The sequence below is a fragment of the Pangasianodon hypophthalmus genome, chromosome 4 (genome assembly GCF_027358585.1).
Source record: "Pangasianodon hypophthalmus isolate fPanHyp1 chromosome 4, fPanHyp1.pri, whole genome shotgun sequence".
NCBI classification, from domain to species: Eukaryota; Metazoa; Chordata; class Actinopteri; order Siluriformes; family Pangasiidae; genus Pangasianodon; species Pangasianodon hypophthalmus.
Genome location: NC_069713.1, coordinates 22,188,161 through 22,204,793, shown reverse-complemented (window position 1 = coordinate 22,204,793; position 16,633 = coordinate 22,188,161). Strand labels below are relative to the sequence as shown.

Sequence of the window (16,633 nt, the reverse complement as noted above, 5' to 3'; positions counted from 1 at the left end):
AAATTAGACTTTGTCTAAAGTGCAATCAAATATATTTACCTTATCAAAGCTCATGTCTTATAGTGGGCCAGGCAATGCTGTTTATAACTATGACTTACTAACATAATAATTCTCCACAATAATTCTCCATAATCGGTTTAATCAGCAGTGCTACACAGAGAGGCCGGTTAAACGAGATGGAAATATGGAAAATTACCAGAAAAAACCCCACAATAAATCTTTGATATGTTCATGTACAAACAAGACTTCAAATGCAACTATTTGCATTCCCCTTTAGTGGTGGCCTTTAAATACATTCATTCATTTTCAGTAACTGCTTTATCCTGGTCGAGCCAGAGCTTATCACTAAACACTCTTTAGATCTAGGGCAATTTAGCATGGTAAGTCAACCTACTGGTATCTTTTTTGGAGGTCGGAGGAAACCCACATTGACACGGGGAGAACATGCAAACCTCCACACAGACCGTAACCTGAGCTTAGGATCGAACTGGGGGCCCTGGACCTGTGACGCTACACATTTACAGAATTAAGGCTTTCAACTGAGACTGACTATACATGCTGCAAAAAAATTATATCAAATAAAGATGTGAATTTGTCTAAAACAAATATAAGATTACTAAAACTATTTCTAGACATATTTACAGAGCTTAAAATGGTATTGTTCTACTGGCAGTTTACTTCAAGCATTTAATACTAGAAAGAAGCAAAATCATCCTGCAGTGGAACAAGCTTAGAACAACTTTAGGCTTAAACTTAGTACACAGGTCTGGAAATAATAATTATATACTTATTTTATTGTGATCTCATAAAGAGAAATATTTGATAAATTTGACTTCATTTGTTTGAATCATTACAAACAGTAACAGTGTTTCAGCTAAAATCAATTCCAGTCTCTGCCAATCAGAGTAACAGGATATCTTCTTGACTAATCTCAGTGACAGGCTGCCTCCAGTAGCAGAAGGAACTGAATTCTGGGTAATATAGGGCAGCACTTTGCTCTTTGCCAACCAAGGGGAAAATGTGATCCACCAGCTCACTGAGGCGACTATACCTGCAAAACATACATAAAAAGAAAAGAAAAAAGAAAACAGTTCTTTACCAAGGTCATAAATCTGTTTAGAGTTGTCATGCTATATAATGACACAGGGTGGTGAACTCCAGTTTTATGTTCTCAAGACAATGATGAATTTAAAAGATTTCACAGAAGCAGTATTATCATCCTACCCAGTGAAGAAGTCCAGGATGGAAATTTATACAGCGTAAAGTATTTTATACAGTTTCACAGCTTTACATTCAACTTGATTCCGGAGAGTATATCTATATGCTTGGAGGAGTCATGTTCAGAAGCAATGCTTTACAATATAAATGATTTATTCATTCACTCTGCACTGGCTCTGGTCCTAGTGCACAGGAAGACTTGATAAAGACCAGATGAAGACATGTGAAGTCATAAACTTACGATGTCTTGTTGCCTTTGGTCAGCTCCTGAATGACCTCTCCTTTAGGGTTTACTGTGAATATATGGCATGTAGGAACCTGCACATGCTTGTAGGCAAACACATCCTGGAAGCACATACACAAATCTGAACTTCATTATATGCTTTGCAAAATAAATATACACATCATTAAAGTGTATATATTTATAGTGTGACTTGACACAGATAGCACTGATGAGATATGCTCTTCTTTAACATTCTGTCATGGGGTGGGCAAATATGACAAAGACTTAATATCATCATGATATGTAAAAATAGTTTCACAATCTGTAATAGAACATGTATACCAATGTTGTTTGCTAGGAGTGCCAGCAAAACAGTAGTGTGTCATTTAAATAATGCACAAAAGACACGATTTAATTTCTACAGAAATCAATTAACACAAAAAAAGAATGAAGGAGGAAAGAGAATGAAACTTTTGGTATAAAAATATTTTTACCTTCTAATCAACCATTGCTGCTATGAGTAACAGTAACAGTGTTAAAAAAAAAAGTATAGCCACCCGCAATATAACACAAAAGGGACATTTTATCACCCTGCCTTAAATAGGAAATGACTAATAAGATTTTGAACAGCACTAGCCGCATACAATATTTTTAGATGTGTAGCACCTGGACCTGGCTTTGTAACTCACTTACTCTTCAACAGACAGGTTCTCCATAACAGGAAGCTGTTAACACTCAACTAGCCTTCATGGGGAGAAAACCATAGCCATGCAGTAGAGTGCTAAGTAACAGTAGTTCTTTGCTTCAGTCTTTGTTAATTCTATGAAACAAACTTAAAACTGGCTACAGTATATTCAGTATATTTTAAATAAAAGGTTATCCTTTTAATCCAATAATTCTGTATACAATTGCTTTGCTGAAGACCTCCCTGTGGCTGCACTTTCTTTACAATCCATAGCTTGCAATATTAGCTTGACTCCAGTGTAGTATTAACATAGCAAAGCAAGAGCCTAAAACCACTTGTGCAACAGGATCTATAACCTGTGGTTGTAAATAACCATACAAATCTAAAAAGTGGAACATTGCATAAAGGCTCACGTTGCTGCGGTTGCCAAAGGCTGCATAGAAAGGCTGAGAGTTTGAAGGGAACAAATTTCTGATGTCAGTTAAGCATTCGATCTTAAACTTCTCTGGTTTCTTCTCGATCAGCTCCCTGGAAACAGAGCACAAAGTCATTTTAAAAGCTGTGCTGTATTTAGGTAACATCTAGATAACATTGTATTTTGGGTTAAGCAAGCAAATAAGTGTGTGTGTGTGTGTGTTTGTGTACCTGTGGAAAGCTGAAAGCAGGCTGCTCGGTGAGAGCATGAGAGGCCCTTGTGGTAAAATGGTGCCACTATCATTAACCCCTTGTAAATATCCTCTAGTAATACCAGCCATCCCAATTGCACGTGCTGAGCAGTATAAGAACTTATAGCCATTCCTGTAAAATAACACACACACATACATACACACTCAATTCTACAAGAAAGTGGATCTCTAGGTTCAGGTTGGATGCTACCCTATATACATATGTACAAACAAATATTCATTGTTTATAATAAATTAATCGTGTGGCTCCTCTATATTGTGCCTCTACAAACATTACAATGTAAATGTAAATTAAATATTTCAATAATCATGGCTGGTGTCATATCTTACTCATGTATAGTGTGGTAGAGCTTAGCAATGCCCTGATGTGTCCAGTCTTTTCCAATCTGGGGAAGGAAATGTCCTAAAACGTCAGACCTAAGAAAGGCAATTCCAGACAATGAGAAGACAGTGTTCACATGACCACCTAAACCACATAGTTATGAAACTTGATGAACTAGCTTTAAAAAACCTGATGCTTAGTATGTTGTATTTATACACTTACAGATGCACTTGTATGAAGAAAATTGAAACAGCACTGTAACAAGAATTTAAGACTATAAATCAGTAGATCTGTCCAACCCTGGTTTTAATCATAAATGTTTCCAAGATTTTTCAATCTTATTCAAACCAGGCTCTAAATTTACACTCTATGGCCAAAAGTATGTGGACACCTGACCATCACAGCCATATGTGCTTGTTGAACATCCCATTCCAGATTTAGTCTCTCCTTTGCTGTTATAATAACCTTTATTCTTCAACTAGGTTTTATACTGTGACTGTGGCGATTTGCTCATTCAACCACAAGAGCCAGGTCAGGCACTGATGTTAGATGAGGAGGCCTGGCACACAAGTTCCAGTTCATCCAAAGGGTGTTCTGTGGGGTTGAGGTCAGGGCTCTGTTCAGGGCCCTCAAGTTCTTCCACTCTAAACCATGGCAAACCATGTCTTCACGGAGCTTAGTTGTTGGTGCCAGGCCTTTCTGCCCAACATCCGTGCCTGACTTCACTAATGCTCTTGTGGCTGAATAAGCACAAATCCTCACAGCCACGTTTATAACAGGTTATTATAACAGTAAAGGGGAAATAAATCTGGAATCTGTTCAACAAACACATATGGGTGTGACTGGACAGGTGTCCAAAATTTGGCCATATAGTGTATTTTAGGAAATTGAACCAACAAAATTTGTTAGAAAATATTGCAACAAAAATAATAACTCTGCAGGCGGGATTAAAATAACAGTCCTGCGCACATCTGAAGTTGAGACTCATTATGAATTTGAATGATTCAAGCTTTATGAGTTTTTTCCAGTGTTTACCAGTGTTTCTGATGGAATAGTGGTAGGTTTATTGTTTTAAAAAAATGCCCATTTCACTTTTAAATCTGAATCCTGATACAGTTAGAACAGCCATAATCTGCATCTTAAATTGCCTTTTAAGGGAAAAGGCAGCTTGACTTTAGTGGAGCTAATGTAACTAAAAGGAATACAAATGCCTGAAACAAAGAAATTAGTCAAATCCAGTCATGGTGCCACTGTACCACAGTTTCTTTCTGGTATGTTCATGGTATTTTAAAGTATCTTTAAAACAGTATAATTATTATTATGTTGTAGCAATTATTGTAGCTATAATTATTGCATTTTAACTTCTCAAATTATAGTTTAACTGCTATCATAACTTTTCTTAGGGTGGTGCTAAACTGATAATAAAATATCCCCCTGTCAATATCTTTTAGGCACTGAGAATTCTCTCTAACCTGGGGTTATTAGGAGATCTAGCAGTGTTCAGAAATATACCATTATGCTACTGGATGTACTGTAAACTATAGGTGGGTGACAGATTAAAGGGAAAAAAACGGTGCTGTTGGGGCATTTTAGGCATTTAAGAATGGTATTCATTCCTCAAGTACATTTCCAGAGACTTGTATAATCAGTTCCAAAATGCATTAAAGTTCTTCTGGTATCTTATGGTGGCCCAGCACCTTACTAAGTTACTTTATGTTGTTTTTTTGTGTGTGTGTCTCCTGATTGTAGAAGACTGTGGAAACAATGATACTAGGCATAGCCCTGATATCTGTATTAATACTGATATGATAACATACTTAGTGATGGTGCCATCGATGTCAGAGATGACAATCTTGTCATTCCAATGCCACAGATAGATGGTGCCCTCACAGCGACATGTGCCCTGGTACTGCGTCGTGATACTGAACACCACATCATTCGGCCCCTCCTTAAGACCCAGACTCGCCTTTTACAGACATAAAAATATGCAGAAATGGACAACTCAAATTGCTTTCTAAATTACTTCACATATCGTAAAAAGGAAAAACAAATTTGCCTCTTACAATCTGATCTGATGAGAGCCGTAATGATTTCTTGTAGGAGTGTGTGTGTGTGTGGCCTGCTGCTTGTACACACTCAGCACACGCAGCTGTGCTCAGCTCCTTAGAGTCTTCATCAGTGGACGAGTCTGCTGCAGCCATCTGCCTGGAAAAACATCAAACTTTCAGATAAGTCAGTCATACTGTGTTGGAATATAGCCCATTGTACACATATAGCACGTTTTGGAATATAGCCTATTGTACTGTATACAGTATATTTATTAAAACATTAAATAGCATAAATGTATATTCTTTGCAATTATATTGCACATCTATGCTTTATATTATATATAGTTTTGAATAGAGGATTTCAGAGTATTTTTTGTTATCATGCTCCATTTTTTTCATACCATTCTAACCTTTTTCGACATGCTGCTGTCTGTGGTATGTGTCAAAAATTAAGGACAGCTAAAGTTGTCAGTTGTGAATGATAAGTATTAAACAATAATATAAAAACATATTTATGTATACTTTAAATACTTTACCTTCCTCAAAACAAGATTCTTATGAGTTAACATATATTGGGTTGTTTACATATTTACAATGTCCATAAGATATTTAAGTTTTAATGTTTTGTTAAAAAAAAAAAAAAAAAAAAAGCAGCTACACAAGGAACTACATAGAAGCATTTTATGGCTTATGTCAATAAAACTGTGCTTACTGTGGATCAGGGCTGTCATGATAATGGTGCAGGTTTCCAATGAGTGGATTGCATATCGTTTGTTGGGTCTCTGACTGCAGAAAACGAGCCAGATATTTTAAAAAAATCCAGAAACTAATGGCATACTGTTTGCACATAAGTACGTAAATACCTGTTGTACACTGTTCTTCCTCCAGAACCACCAGCGGTTCGTCTTCTTTGGCATTTTCTGTTTCACCCAAGTATCCTCAGCTGCCTGCATCACACATAAACACATCAATCATGTGTGATATGTGATGATAAACTCCTAATGAGTTTCTGGGCTATAAAAATCTTTTACATAATGAGCACTGAAGTCAAACCTTGGGTAACGTTTTCTGAAAGGCCTGCATACTGAGAATAAGTGGAGCAGCCAGAGTCCAATTATAGTATCTGAAGGAATAACCAGAAAGCTTAAGTGAATGAGGCCACAGGTAAAGTTACCATCTTAAATATAAAAAATCAGACTATAAATATTCTAATGTTAACTAACCTGTTGTCAATTCTTACAACCAAGTTTGGGTTGTCAATGATGCTTGGGTTGTCAACAAACTGCTCATAGGTGACAATATGTTCCAAAAACTTCTCTGTAATATAATAAAATAGTTTTAGTACTGTCTGTAAAAATGCGATGGAACTGCAACAAACATGGCAGACAATCATCCACCGTGTGAGAAGAGGAATGCAGCTGACAGAGAAGCTGAATGTCTATGCATCTGCCCCTTATGGCTCTGTTTTAATTCATGCTCGCTGAACAAGTCACACACAGATTTGGGCTTCTGCACCCTACAGTTATCACCCAGGAATGTGGGAAATTCGGTTTTGTGTTCTGCTTGGACATGAAATACAAAGACATCCTCAAAGTTACATACGTCCAGCCTATGTGCAACCTACTGAAATAGTACAATAAGGCACTGCTTTACATGGAGGCAAATAATGTTTTGAGAATAGAGAAAGCATGGAAGGGAGTAAATAAATTTTCTAGGGAATTAAGAGCAATATATTTTTCATTCGTGATGTAATGGAGATGTTATTAAAGTTCATTAGGAAGTTATTCTGACTTGCCTTTCCTTATTTGTGTGGTGGCATTATCAAATTTTGACATTTTCTACTATATATAGTTATGAAAACTACACGATTTCCTGACTTTAAATATGTTATAGCATTTTAAAGCCTGGTTGTCCCCAAAAGTGAAAAAAGTTAGAAAACTGCATTTAAATATTCAATTCCAACTCCAGTGAAAGACACCCCAACTACCTTTACATTTATAACCTAATTTACTTATGGAAAAACAACATTACTTTGATGGAGCAGGAGCATTGCAGACAATTCACAGCTGGTATCTGATACATACTGATGAAGCTTATGTACATTTCTATATGGCACATAACTATCCAACAACTACATCAAAGCATGACGATCACTGAATGAGAAACGCACAAGGAGCTAGCAAGGTTTTAGACAGAGTGTTTTTACCATCATGTTTGTTAAACTGGCTCCTTACCCAGCATGATCTTTGCAGACAGACAGCCAAGGCAGGATTTATAAAGAAACCTACCTAAAACTGAAATCAGTTCTACATTGTTTTGTTATTTTATTGGCAAAAAACCCTCAATCTAATGGCCTTTTTTGGTCATTTTTGACTGTTTTCTAGAACTCATCACCCACATCAACATCCAGTGGATTTTCCCCTAACTACAACACACTGATTGCATTTGAAAGGTTTGCTCCTTTTATGCAATCTGACTTTCTTTGAAGTTCAGTTACAGTGTGGAAACATTTTAATCAGTGTAGAAAATGATCATCAATAATGAAATACTTTTACTTATTTTACATGAATATTTATGTTTGTGTGCATGTGTGTATAAGTGTGTACATGCGTGGGTACCCTTATTAACATGAGCATTGTCTCCAAGGCCTCCGCAGAGTGACAGTGATACGGTTGGCAGGTCCAGCGTGGAGTCAGACAGACATTCTGTCCCACTGTCTGCGGCTGCACTGCCCACTGACTGAGGAGAACCAGATCGAACACACCCTTCCTCCCACTGCTCCACTGACTCACTACACACACATATACAGAACCATTTGTACACACTTATAAATACAGCCAAAATGCTTTTTAATGTAAACAGCATCCTCATAGAATACTCAAAGTACTCATGTAAATGAGTGGAGAACAGGGGATACATTTCCACAGCAATGCTGAAGTGTGTGTACCTTTTGGGGAAGTAGCGAGCTGCAACATGTGGCTCTAAAGCAGTGAGATCATCCAGGTAAATATCCTCTGGTCCCTGATGCTGACTCCTTTTCCTCACTCCTTTATTACACACAGACACATACTAGACATACAACCAAGCCCACATGGATATATCTATATATATGGCCAAAAGTTTGTGGACACCTGATCATCACACCCATATCAAAGTTTATGGGCTTCCATAAACTGTTGCCACAGAATTGGAAGCAGACAATTGTATAGAATGTCTTTGTATGCTGTAGCATTACATTTTCCCTTCACTGGAACTAAAGGGTCCAAACCTGTTCCAGCATGAAAATGCCCGTGTGCACAAAGCAAGGTCCATGTCATGATGAGGTCCAAGACATGGTGTACCAAGGCTGGAGTGGAAGAATTCAAGTAGCCTGCACAGAGCCCTGACCTCAACCCCACTAAACACCTTTGAGATGAACTGTAATGATGATTGCACTCCAGGTCTCCTCGCCTGACATCTGTGCCTGACCTCACTAATGCTCTTGTGGCTGAATGAGCAAATCCCAACAGCCACGCTCCAAAATCTTGTGGAAAGCCTTTTCCCAGAAGAGTGGAGGTTATTATAACAGCAAAGGGGGATTACATCTGGATTGAGATGTTAAAAAACTACTATGGGTGTAATGGTCAGGTGTCCACAAACTTTTGGCCATATAGTGTAGGTAACTATAAAATTATACTTTTGTTAATAAGCCTCTATATTTGAAATGGAGCTGTAGTCAACGGTAGTGATGACCAGTGCCTGCTGGGACCAGTATTGGAGAACATTTTTAGTCTATAAAGGTTTTGATTATCTTTGTTGTTTGGTGTGTGTGTGTGTATCTTATTGTAACCAATTTTACCTTTCCTTTCGCAGGCTGTGTCTGGTTTGTCTCCCAGCAGATGAGCAGCAGCAGGCTGAGGCACACACACAGGAAGCTGGCCTCCCCCCATTGAACCAGTAAAATCAGGGTTTGACCCCAGGGTTTGATCTGATTTAGAGGTATATTTTTCAGTTTTGGGTGTGTGTTGGTCCAGGCTGCATGTCTGACCCTCTATGTGGTGCACATGAGTTTGTGACTTGTAGGTACAAGACTCTGATTTGTTTGCTTGTGCTTGAGGATCAGAGTCAGGTTCTGTATAATGAGGTTCTGATCCATGTGGAAAAGGTGGTAGTTTGTGTATTTTAACATCTGCTTGGTTTATTATGGATTGTGGTTGTAGCTGAGGTTCTTGTTTGGAGGTGGGAGGTTGAGGCTGAGGTTTGATGATTGCTTGAACAGATTCTTTTCTCTGCTCTATCCCTGTTCCCATGGCTTTTATGCTGTCAATGACCCAAAAGTGAGTACTGTCTGTTGGTGTAATGCTGACCGTCTTCAAAGGCTCCACCCATTCCCTACAACTTAACTAACAATAGTTGTGAAGGAACAAGAGAAATAAAAATAATTACTTAAAATCACCACCTTAAAAAATGTAAATATATTAACACACACTAACCATTATCCTTAATTACTGTATTATGCTAAAACTTCATACTAATATCTGAATCAGAATCAGGCTTTAATGGCCAAGTATGCTTACACCTACATGGAATTTGTCTTTGGTTACACAGGAGCTAACAGTATAATGAACATTACACACCAGTACTATAACACACATTCCTACCTGAGTTTAACTGCACACAAACACACACACACACACACACACACATACCTGTAAACCTTGCACATGAATACGGTGGTGAGGATTGTTTAAGGTGCTGAGTGCAGGAGGTGGATTAGAGGTAGTATGGTAGATTAAATTAAGTAAGATAAATATGAAGGAAATGCAATAATATTGAAGAAAAAGAATGAAAATTTAGGTACAGGGTACAAAAATTTTAAATTTTTACAGTATGTTTAACTGTTCATCAATGTCATGGTGTGTGGGAAGAGGTCTTTCTGCAATATATGCATTAATTGTTCTCATTTAGAGTCAGATACTTTCAACTACATCCAAAGCAGACAGCATGCAATGTTACACCCAGTGATCTCATGTGCAATCAGAGTTACACCCAGATGTATAAAAAAAGCAACCATTGAACTGCTACTTGGAGCTTGGGACCTTCTGAAATGATGTACCAGTCATGCATTCACATTATGATTGGAACAAAATAAGTAGCCAAAGCTATTTCTAACTATTTCTTCTATGAAGAGAATGTGTAGACTGATTGGAGTCACTGAGTCTATACCTTGGTGGCTTCTGGAAGTTCTCCCCATGTCCACTGCATATGGTTGCGATGGTGGATGACATTTTCGGATGACCTTATTGCCAGTTCTGAGTCACTCTTAGGAGAGCTGGGCTCTGACACCCTCCTACTGAAACAATATGCAGTAGATTTGTGTTTGTATGTACAGTATGTATTTTGAATGTTTGAATGTTTGGATGTTTGAGTGTGTCTCTGAATGTTTATGCTGGATTCCAATTTATCTGGGGGTAGTAACACTAACCACTTAAATGCCCAGATTTACATTCTTCACTCTCGTACCTACATAGCATTTCCTATTAGTTTCACTGTACTTACCGAGTATTTTTTAATAGACACTGTGTTACAAATGCTTTAAAACGATATGCTTAGATATGAACAAACAAAAAGACTTGCTCTGCTTTTAACAGCAATGTTATAAACGTTGTAATGAAGATCTACTAAAATTATAATAAAGAAAGTTGGCAGTGTTTACAGATGACTGACCATGAGAACACTGCTCATATGTGTTGGTATAGTATTGGAACAACACAGCCAGTTCTTTTGTTGTTGCCATATCCTGAAGACGTTTGGGTTTGAGATCAAGAGCTGAAATTCTGATCTGTTGTCTCATATTCATCTTTTGATCTCAAACCCAAATGTCTTCAGTGTATAGCAAAGACAAAAGGACTGGCCTTGCTGTTCCAATACTTTCAGATGGGACTGTGTGTGTGTATGTATGTGTATGTGTGTGTGTGTGTGTATATATATATATATATATATATATATATATATATATATATATATATATATATATATATATATATATATATACACACACACACACACACACACACACCTTCAGAGGGGATGGTGTGCAATCTCAGTGCAAACATAACATTCACTTTGCCAAACCTGGTGTAACAATAACCATAAAAGCTGCTTGAGTTAGAGCACCCCCTTGTGGATACTCTTCCATCTGCTTACATGGGAATAAGTTTGTGAGGGAGTAAGTGAGGAAGTAAAAGAGTGAGTGGATGAGAGAGTAAGGGACTGAGTGAGGGAATAAAGTAAGAGGATAGAGTAAAGTAAGGTGGGTGAGTGAGGGATGGAGGGAGGGAGACAGGCGGTAAGAATACCCTCTTACCGCCTGTCTCCCTCCCTCCATCCCTCACTCACCCACCTTACTTTACTCTATCCTCTTACTGAGGGAGGGTGTGTGTGTGAGGAAGCTAGTTTGTACATGGTACATGAGATACTTCACTATTGGTGTGTGTGTGTGTGTGTGTGTGTGTGTGCACCTGTCTGGAGCCCAGTCTCCATCAGACAGTGGGTAGTTATCTATGTAGCGAGAAGGAAGATGCTGTCTGAGTTCTGCTGAATCCCTCTGTGCACAAACTGATGACATCCTGTATGTAAAATAGCACAGACAAGTTATTGTATAATAGTATTAATTATAACAGGATAATGGAATACATTATATCATTAGCTAACACATGGCTTGAGTACATGTAATCCATGTGTCTCTGTTTGATTGAATACAATACTGAGCATGAGATTAATAATAATAATTATAATAATAACAACAACAACTCAACTCTGACTCTTCTCTCCTCTGCTCAGTTTTGTGTTTTCTCTTTCTTCTTTTCTTCTTTTTCGTCAAGGTACTCCCTCCATCCTCTGTTACTCGGTTCTGATGGCATGGTTCACATGTGTGACAGTCACTGCCCCAGAATGCTGGTTCCTCAGTTGGGATTGGTGAAGTAACCAGATGAGCAGGGACCAATTCCTATAATTACAAATGCAAAAAAAAATTTTTAATTATATTACTAATTAACTACTCACTGTACCACAGTTTTTAAACTTCTGCCAGTTGTGGCTATAAAACTGTATAGAAGCTTACTGCTCTACAAGAAAGCTATCTCACACTCTTTTAAGCTTTGATGCCCTACATATCCAAAGCATTTGGCTGGGTCTGTTGCCAAAAGTAGACTCTGTAAAGTGACTCACATCAGCATGCCTGGTCTCCTGGACGAAGAAAGCCTCCCCATTATCGCCCAGCTTCATATGCAGATCCACTGGTGACCCATTAACCTCAATGTCAATCTGCAGATTGAGAGGAAAAGTACAGTCTACTGGGAGATACACTGACAACAAATACCTTCTATATCCTAAATATAACACATTATTATGAGTATATGTATAATAAGAAATAAGAGCTGGAGCTCTCTTGATTTGCAGCCTTATACTGAAAATGTTATTAACCCTTAAAAGCAGGATGAAATAATTCATATGTTTTACCTATTTTATCTAAAGACTATCTAAAGAATCTAATTTTATTACAGCAATGTCACATTCATTTTAACTGACATATAATGTGTCTTTTTTTATAAAAAAAAATATTAACCACTGTAATATTTCAAATATAACACCTTTATAGCATGTTTAACATTTTTAACGGGGGTGAAACTACATCACAAAAATATCACTGTTGTACATCGACTGATGTTGCTATGAAGAATGAGGAAGCTGGCTGACTTTTCTGAGTTTTCTGAGTTTTTGCAGAAACATTACGCCACACAATCAAGAGGTCCTTTATTTTAGATGTCTACAGTCAGTGATTTTAAGCTGCCTCTTAAAATGCTCAGCCTCATCCTGGCAAATTTCAAAAAGCCATTTTATTCTCACAAGTACATCCGTGGGAAACTTTTGAAATGCTACTATTTAGGCTTCTGTATTTGTAAAAAAGTACACTAAGTACTCTTACCTTAAACTGTGACGGTGTGCTGTTCTTCTTGCTAATATTCATAGTCCAGCTGCATTATAATATATGCAGTGTTTAGTCTGTTTGAATCGAACCCTGGTGCGATTTCCTCTTTGGTGTGGTTTGTTTGTGCAGGTGAGAACAGCAAACACACCAAAATAACTGGTCATTACGATTTCAATCTAACTCTAGCATGGTTTGATTGCAGTCAGCTAAAGGACAGAGCTGCGTGTCTTGTGTGGCCTTCCCCTACACCACTAAATCCACCTACCAGCATGTTTTAGACAGGTGGAAGGAAACCAGAGAACCCAGAGGAAACCCATCGAACTGAGGACAATGGAGCTGTGAGATGGCAACACTGTTTTCTGCACCACAGTGCTGCCCTAGGTTCCATTATGCCATTTTTAATTAAGCATGTTATTAAAGTTTGGAGAACTGTGTACAATGTGTACACTATGTTAAATGGAAGAACAGTTTACCACGAGTAAAATATGAACAGAAGCTTTACTGTAGAACTGACCTCTCAAATCTATTGGCCTATATCCCATAAAATGAACTAAATAAGAACATAGTCAGTAGCAGGGGAAATAAAGATAAAAGAACTATGTTATGGAAATAAAGAGCTATGAAAATCTGTGTTTTTGTTGAGATCAAACTAACCCCAGTCCCTAAGTACAGAAAGTTCCTCAATCAATAATATTAACTATTATAAGTGTAAAAATGCCTCTTATATATTTGCTGTTAAATAAATTGGCTAATCCACAGACATGGATATTTCATCCATGGATATTGTATTGTAATGCTGTTGCCATCCACTCACCACTTTCTCTCTGGAGTGCAGAACTCCCAGCTTGCCGAAGCGGACATGGAATGGTGAGCACTGGAAAGATCCATCCGGCTGCTTCACCACCACCACATCAATACAGCCAGAAAGAGTAGCCTGATTTAGGCCTTTATACAGCTCTCGGACTGTCCCCAGCAACTGGCCCACATAGTTCATCCTGCTGACCTGAGAAACAGAGACAGAAACAGCCAGAAACGTTTAAACATGGGAACTGGTAGAGCAGAAGCTACTCAATGCAAATCTCTGCTTGCTATATTTGTTAGTGAAATGTCTTCCCTACAAGTCATGACAGATCCATCAACACACACAATTCATCTGTACAAAATCACATAAAATATATTTTGCAAAGTACAAATGAACTAAAACACATTTATTATCTCTCATAAACAAACCAGTGTTGGATTTCTTTTCACTTTATACACTCAATAAGAATAAGAAAAATATAGCCACATGTTTTTTTTATGTTGCAGTAAAATCAGTAAATATATCCATTTTGCTTGTGTGTCTGGAATATTCTGCATTTCTTTTCTGTTTTCTGTTTCTTTGGCTTTACCCAGGAACATTCTAATATTAAAATTAATAAGTCCATAGACTTAAATTAATTCCTAGATTAAACATAAATAATTTTGAAGATGAGACAAAGCGGAATGTTTTTTAAGTAGCATGTGGGCTATTTCAAAGCTGGTGGACTGTAGATTAAGGTCTAGTAAAATGTAGAAAAATGTGAAAATATGTGAGAAAAAAGTTAAGAGCAATATTTCTATTGCTAGCTATCATTGCGCAGTGTCAGTAAGTCTATAATGAACTGTTACCAGGGTAATACGGTTCACATGACAGATAAATTATGGACATTTTTGTGCTGTAGCATTGTCTGTGTCAGCGTCATATATTTCACAACCATGTCACATTTCTCTAATCCCTAATCTCCGACCAGTACAGATGACTTCTACACAAGTTCTACTCACGACTCATTCTCTCAGGCTAATACACTGAGTGTTTATTGTAGATAGACATTAGCATGTCAGAGGTGCCAGTACTGCTAACAAAGAAATCAATTTTACCACAAAAACTGTTACATTCTAAAATGATGAAAAATCCCCTGCATTTCTACAGAGAAGAGACCATAGCCCCGACCTCTTGTTTTCTATTGGCTCACAAAACCAAGGTTCATGAATTTATAGGTCACAGTTCACCTAGATAAAGTCATGTGAAGTGAAAGTAACCACTACCAAAACTAACTGTACGTCTTTCACACCCCACGTCCTTTCCCCTTCAGTGAATTGGCTTTTTGTTGGATGAATTTTATTTGCGTTTGGACTAACAGCTGAATTGCTTAGCTGAGAAAGTAGAAACATATAGTTTATAGGTGTCTCCTGTGTTAAAGTAGCAAAGGGTCAATAACAGTAAATGCTATGGCTAAACCATATATGTTGCCAACTCTGCCTAAAGGTGCAGACAGTGATATTGGCAGAAGCTAAAACTAGCTGTTTCAAAATCCTTTTAAAGCCATTCTCTTTAAAACACATAATCATGCAAGAGGCAGGCAGCATGACTGACAGGCCAGAAGAGACGTTTCATGGTCTTGACTAGCTGGATATTGATGGGCCACAACACTTTGCCTTTAAATACACACTTCTGCTAGTGAAAAGCATGTGTAGTATTCTCTTGCAGGAGTTGCTAACCTGCAGAAATTCTCAACGACATGCTCACACAGATAGCCTCGTGCAGTAACCACATCCTGTCTCTGTCTGCACTGTAGTGTGAGTTTGTAGTGGATGCCTTGTTTTTGTGCCAAACTACACTGGATTCCATGTAATATGCATTGTTTAATATGCTTTTAAACCCTCAGGGGGCATTTCACACCTAATATGCACCTATCAATCAAAATTCACAGTAATTAGAATGGCTGAAATTGACAGAAGTGCCAATCCTGTAGAGATTAGAGATACAGATCCTTAAACAGGTGACCTCGGGTCTGTACGTCCTTCAGCATCAGGTGAGCGAGTGAACACTTTCCCTTGATCTTCTTGTTCTTCTCAAGAGCATTAAGCCTTTTATCCAGATTAAGCAGTAAACTTTCTCTCTCTCTCTCTCTCTCTCTCTCTCTCTCTTGCTGATCATATGTTGTTACTTCAAAAGAGAGAATTCAACATTATGTACATTATGACACATAACATATAAACAAAGGGTATAATAAGACTGTAGATGATTAAGAAGATGCTAAAATCCCAATCATCTGATTTGATTTGATGTCTTTAAATGATAGGAAGTTAAGTACATCCTACAAGTAAGTTTTATCTCAGGTCTCAAAATATGATGCTTAGCAACATATCATGATGTATAGATTCTGAAAAACATTTAGATCCATAATAAACAGTTTATTATTTCACAAGCTACTGAAGTCACACTCTTGCCTGGAGACTGTCTATTCCACAATCTCTTGAGTCTCAGCTCACCTAAACAGGTACCCAACTTGTGTCACTTGTTTCCTCCTGTAGACCAGCCTCAAGTCTCTTTCCTTTACATTCTCCTTTTTAAAGATAAAAGTAGTTCACACTAAGTGAAAAAGCTGCCATTGGAGCCTGCTGAGACTGTGTTCAGCTCCTGTTCGCCTGTCAGAGCTCTCACACTCCTCTCCGACTCT

At 37.8% G+C, this 16,633-nt stretch overlaps 1 protein-coding gene across 2 annotated transcripts; it reads right to left on the bottom strand.

Moving 5' to 3' along the window:
• Positions 1 to 773: 773 nt before the first annotated feature.
• On the bottom strand, positions 774 to 16,628 carry LOC113540483 (phosphatidate phosphatase LPIN2). Of its 2 annotated transcripts, none has more exons than XM_053233230.1 (20): positions 16,446 to 16,628; positions 13,966 to 14,154; positions 12,392 to 12,487; positions 11,980 to 12,170; positions 11,683 to 11,790; positions 10,388 to 10,514; positions 9,021 to 9,564; positions 8,130 to 8,229; positions 7,801 to 7,973; positions 6,406 to 6,499; positions 6,236 to 6,305; positions 6,046 to 6,129; positions 5,895 to 5,968; positions 5,198 to 5,339; positions 4,952 to 5,100; positions 3,143 to 3,229; positions 2,772 to 2,924; positions 2,540 to 2,654; positions 1,460 to 1,563; positions 774 to 1,051 (listed from the first exon to the last, which is right to left on the bottom strand). In XM_053233230.1, exons 2-20 carry the CDS (start codon positions 14,143 to 14,145, stop codon positions 901 to 903), a joined length of 2,742 nt encoding a protein of 913 aa, XP_053089205.1. In that variant the 5' UTR covers positions 14,146 to 14,154; positions 16,446 to 16,628; the 3' UTR covers positions 774 to 900. The 2 variants fall into 2 exon arrangements, with proteins under 2 accessions (XP_053089205.1, XP_053089206.1); XM_053233231.1 differs by having other exon boundaries at positions 10,388 to 10,511.
• Positions 16,629 to 16,633: the final 5 nt, after the last annotated feature.

Bases quoted from the DNA above. Each gene is read 5' to 3' on its own strand.
- LOC113540483 (XM_053233230.1), bottom strand. From the start codon at position 14,145: ATGAACTATGTGGGCCAGTTGCTGGGGACAGTCCGAGAGCTGTATAAA. The intron at 11,791-11,979 runs GTTGAGTTGTTG...TTTTACATACAG, and splicing joins CAGAGGAGAGAAGAGTCAGA to GATGTCATCAGTTTGTGCAC. The intron at 1,052-1,459 runs GTAAGTTTATGA...TATGTTTTGCAG, and splicing joins ACCAAAGGCAACAAGACATC to GTATAGTCGCCTCAGTGAGC.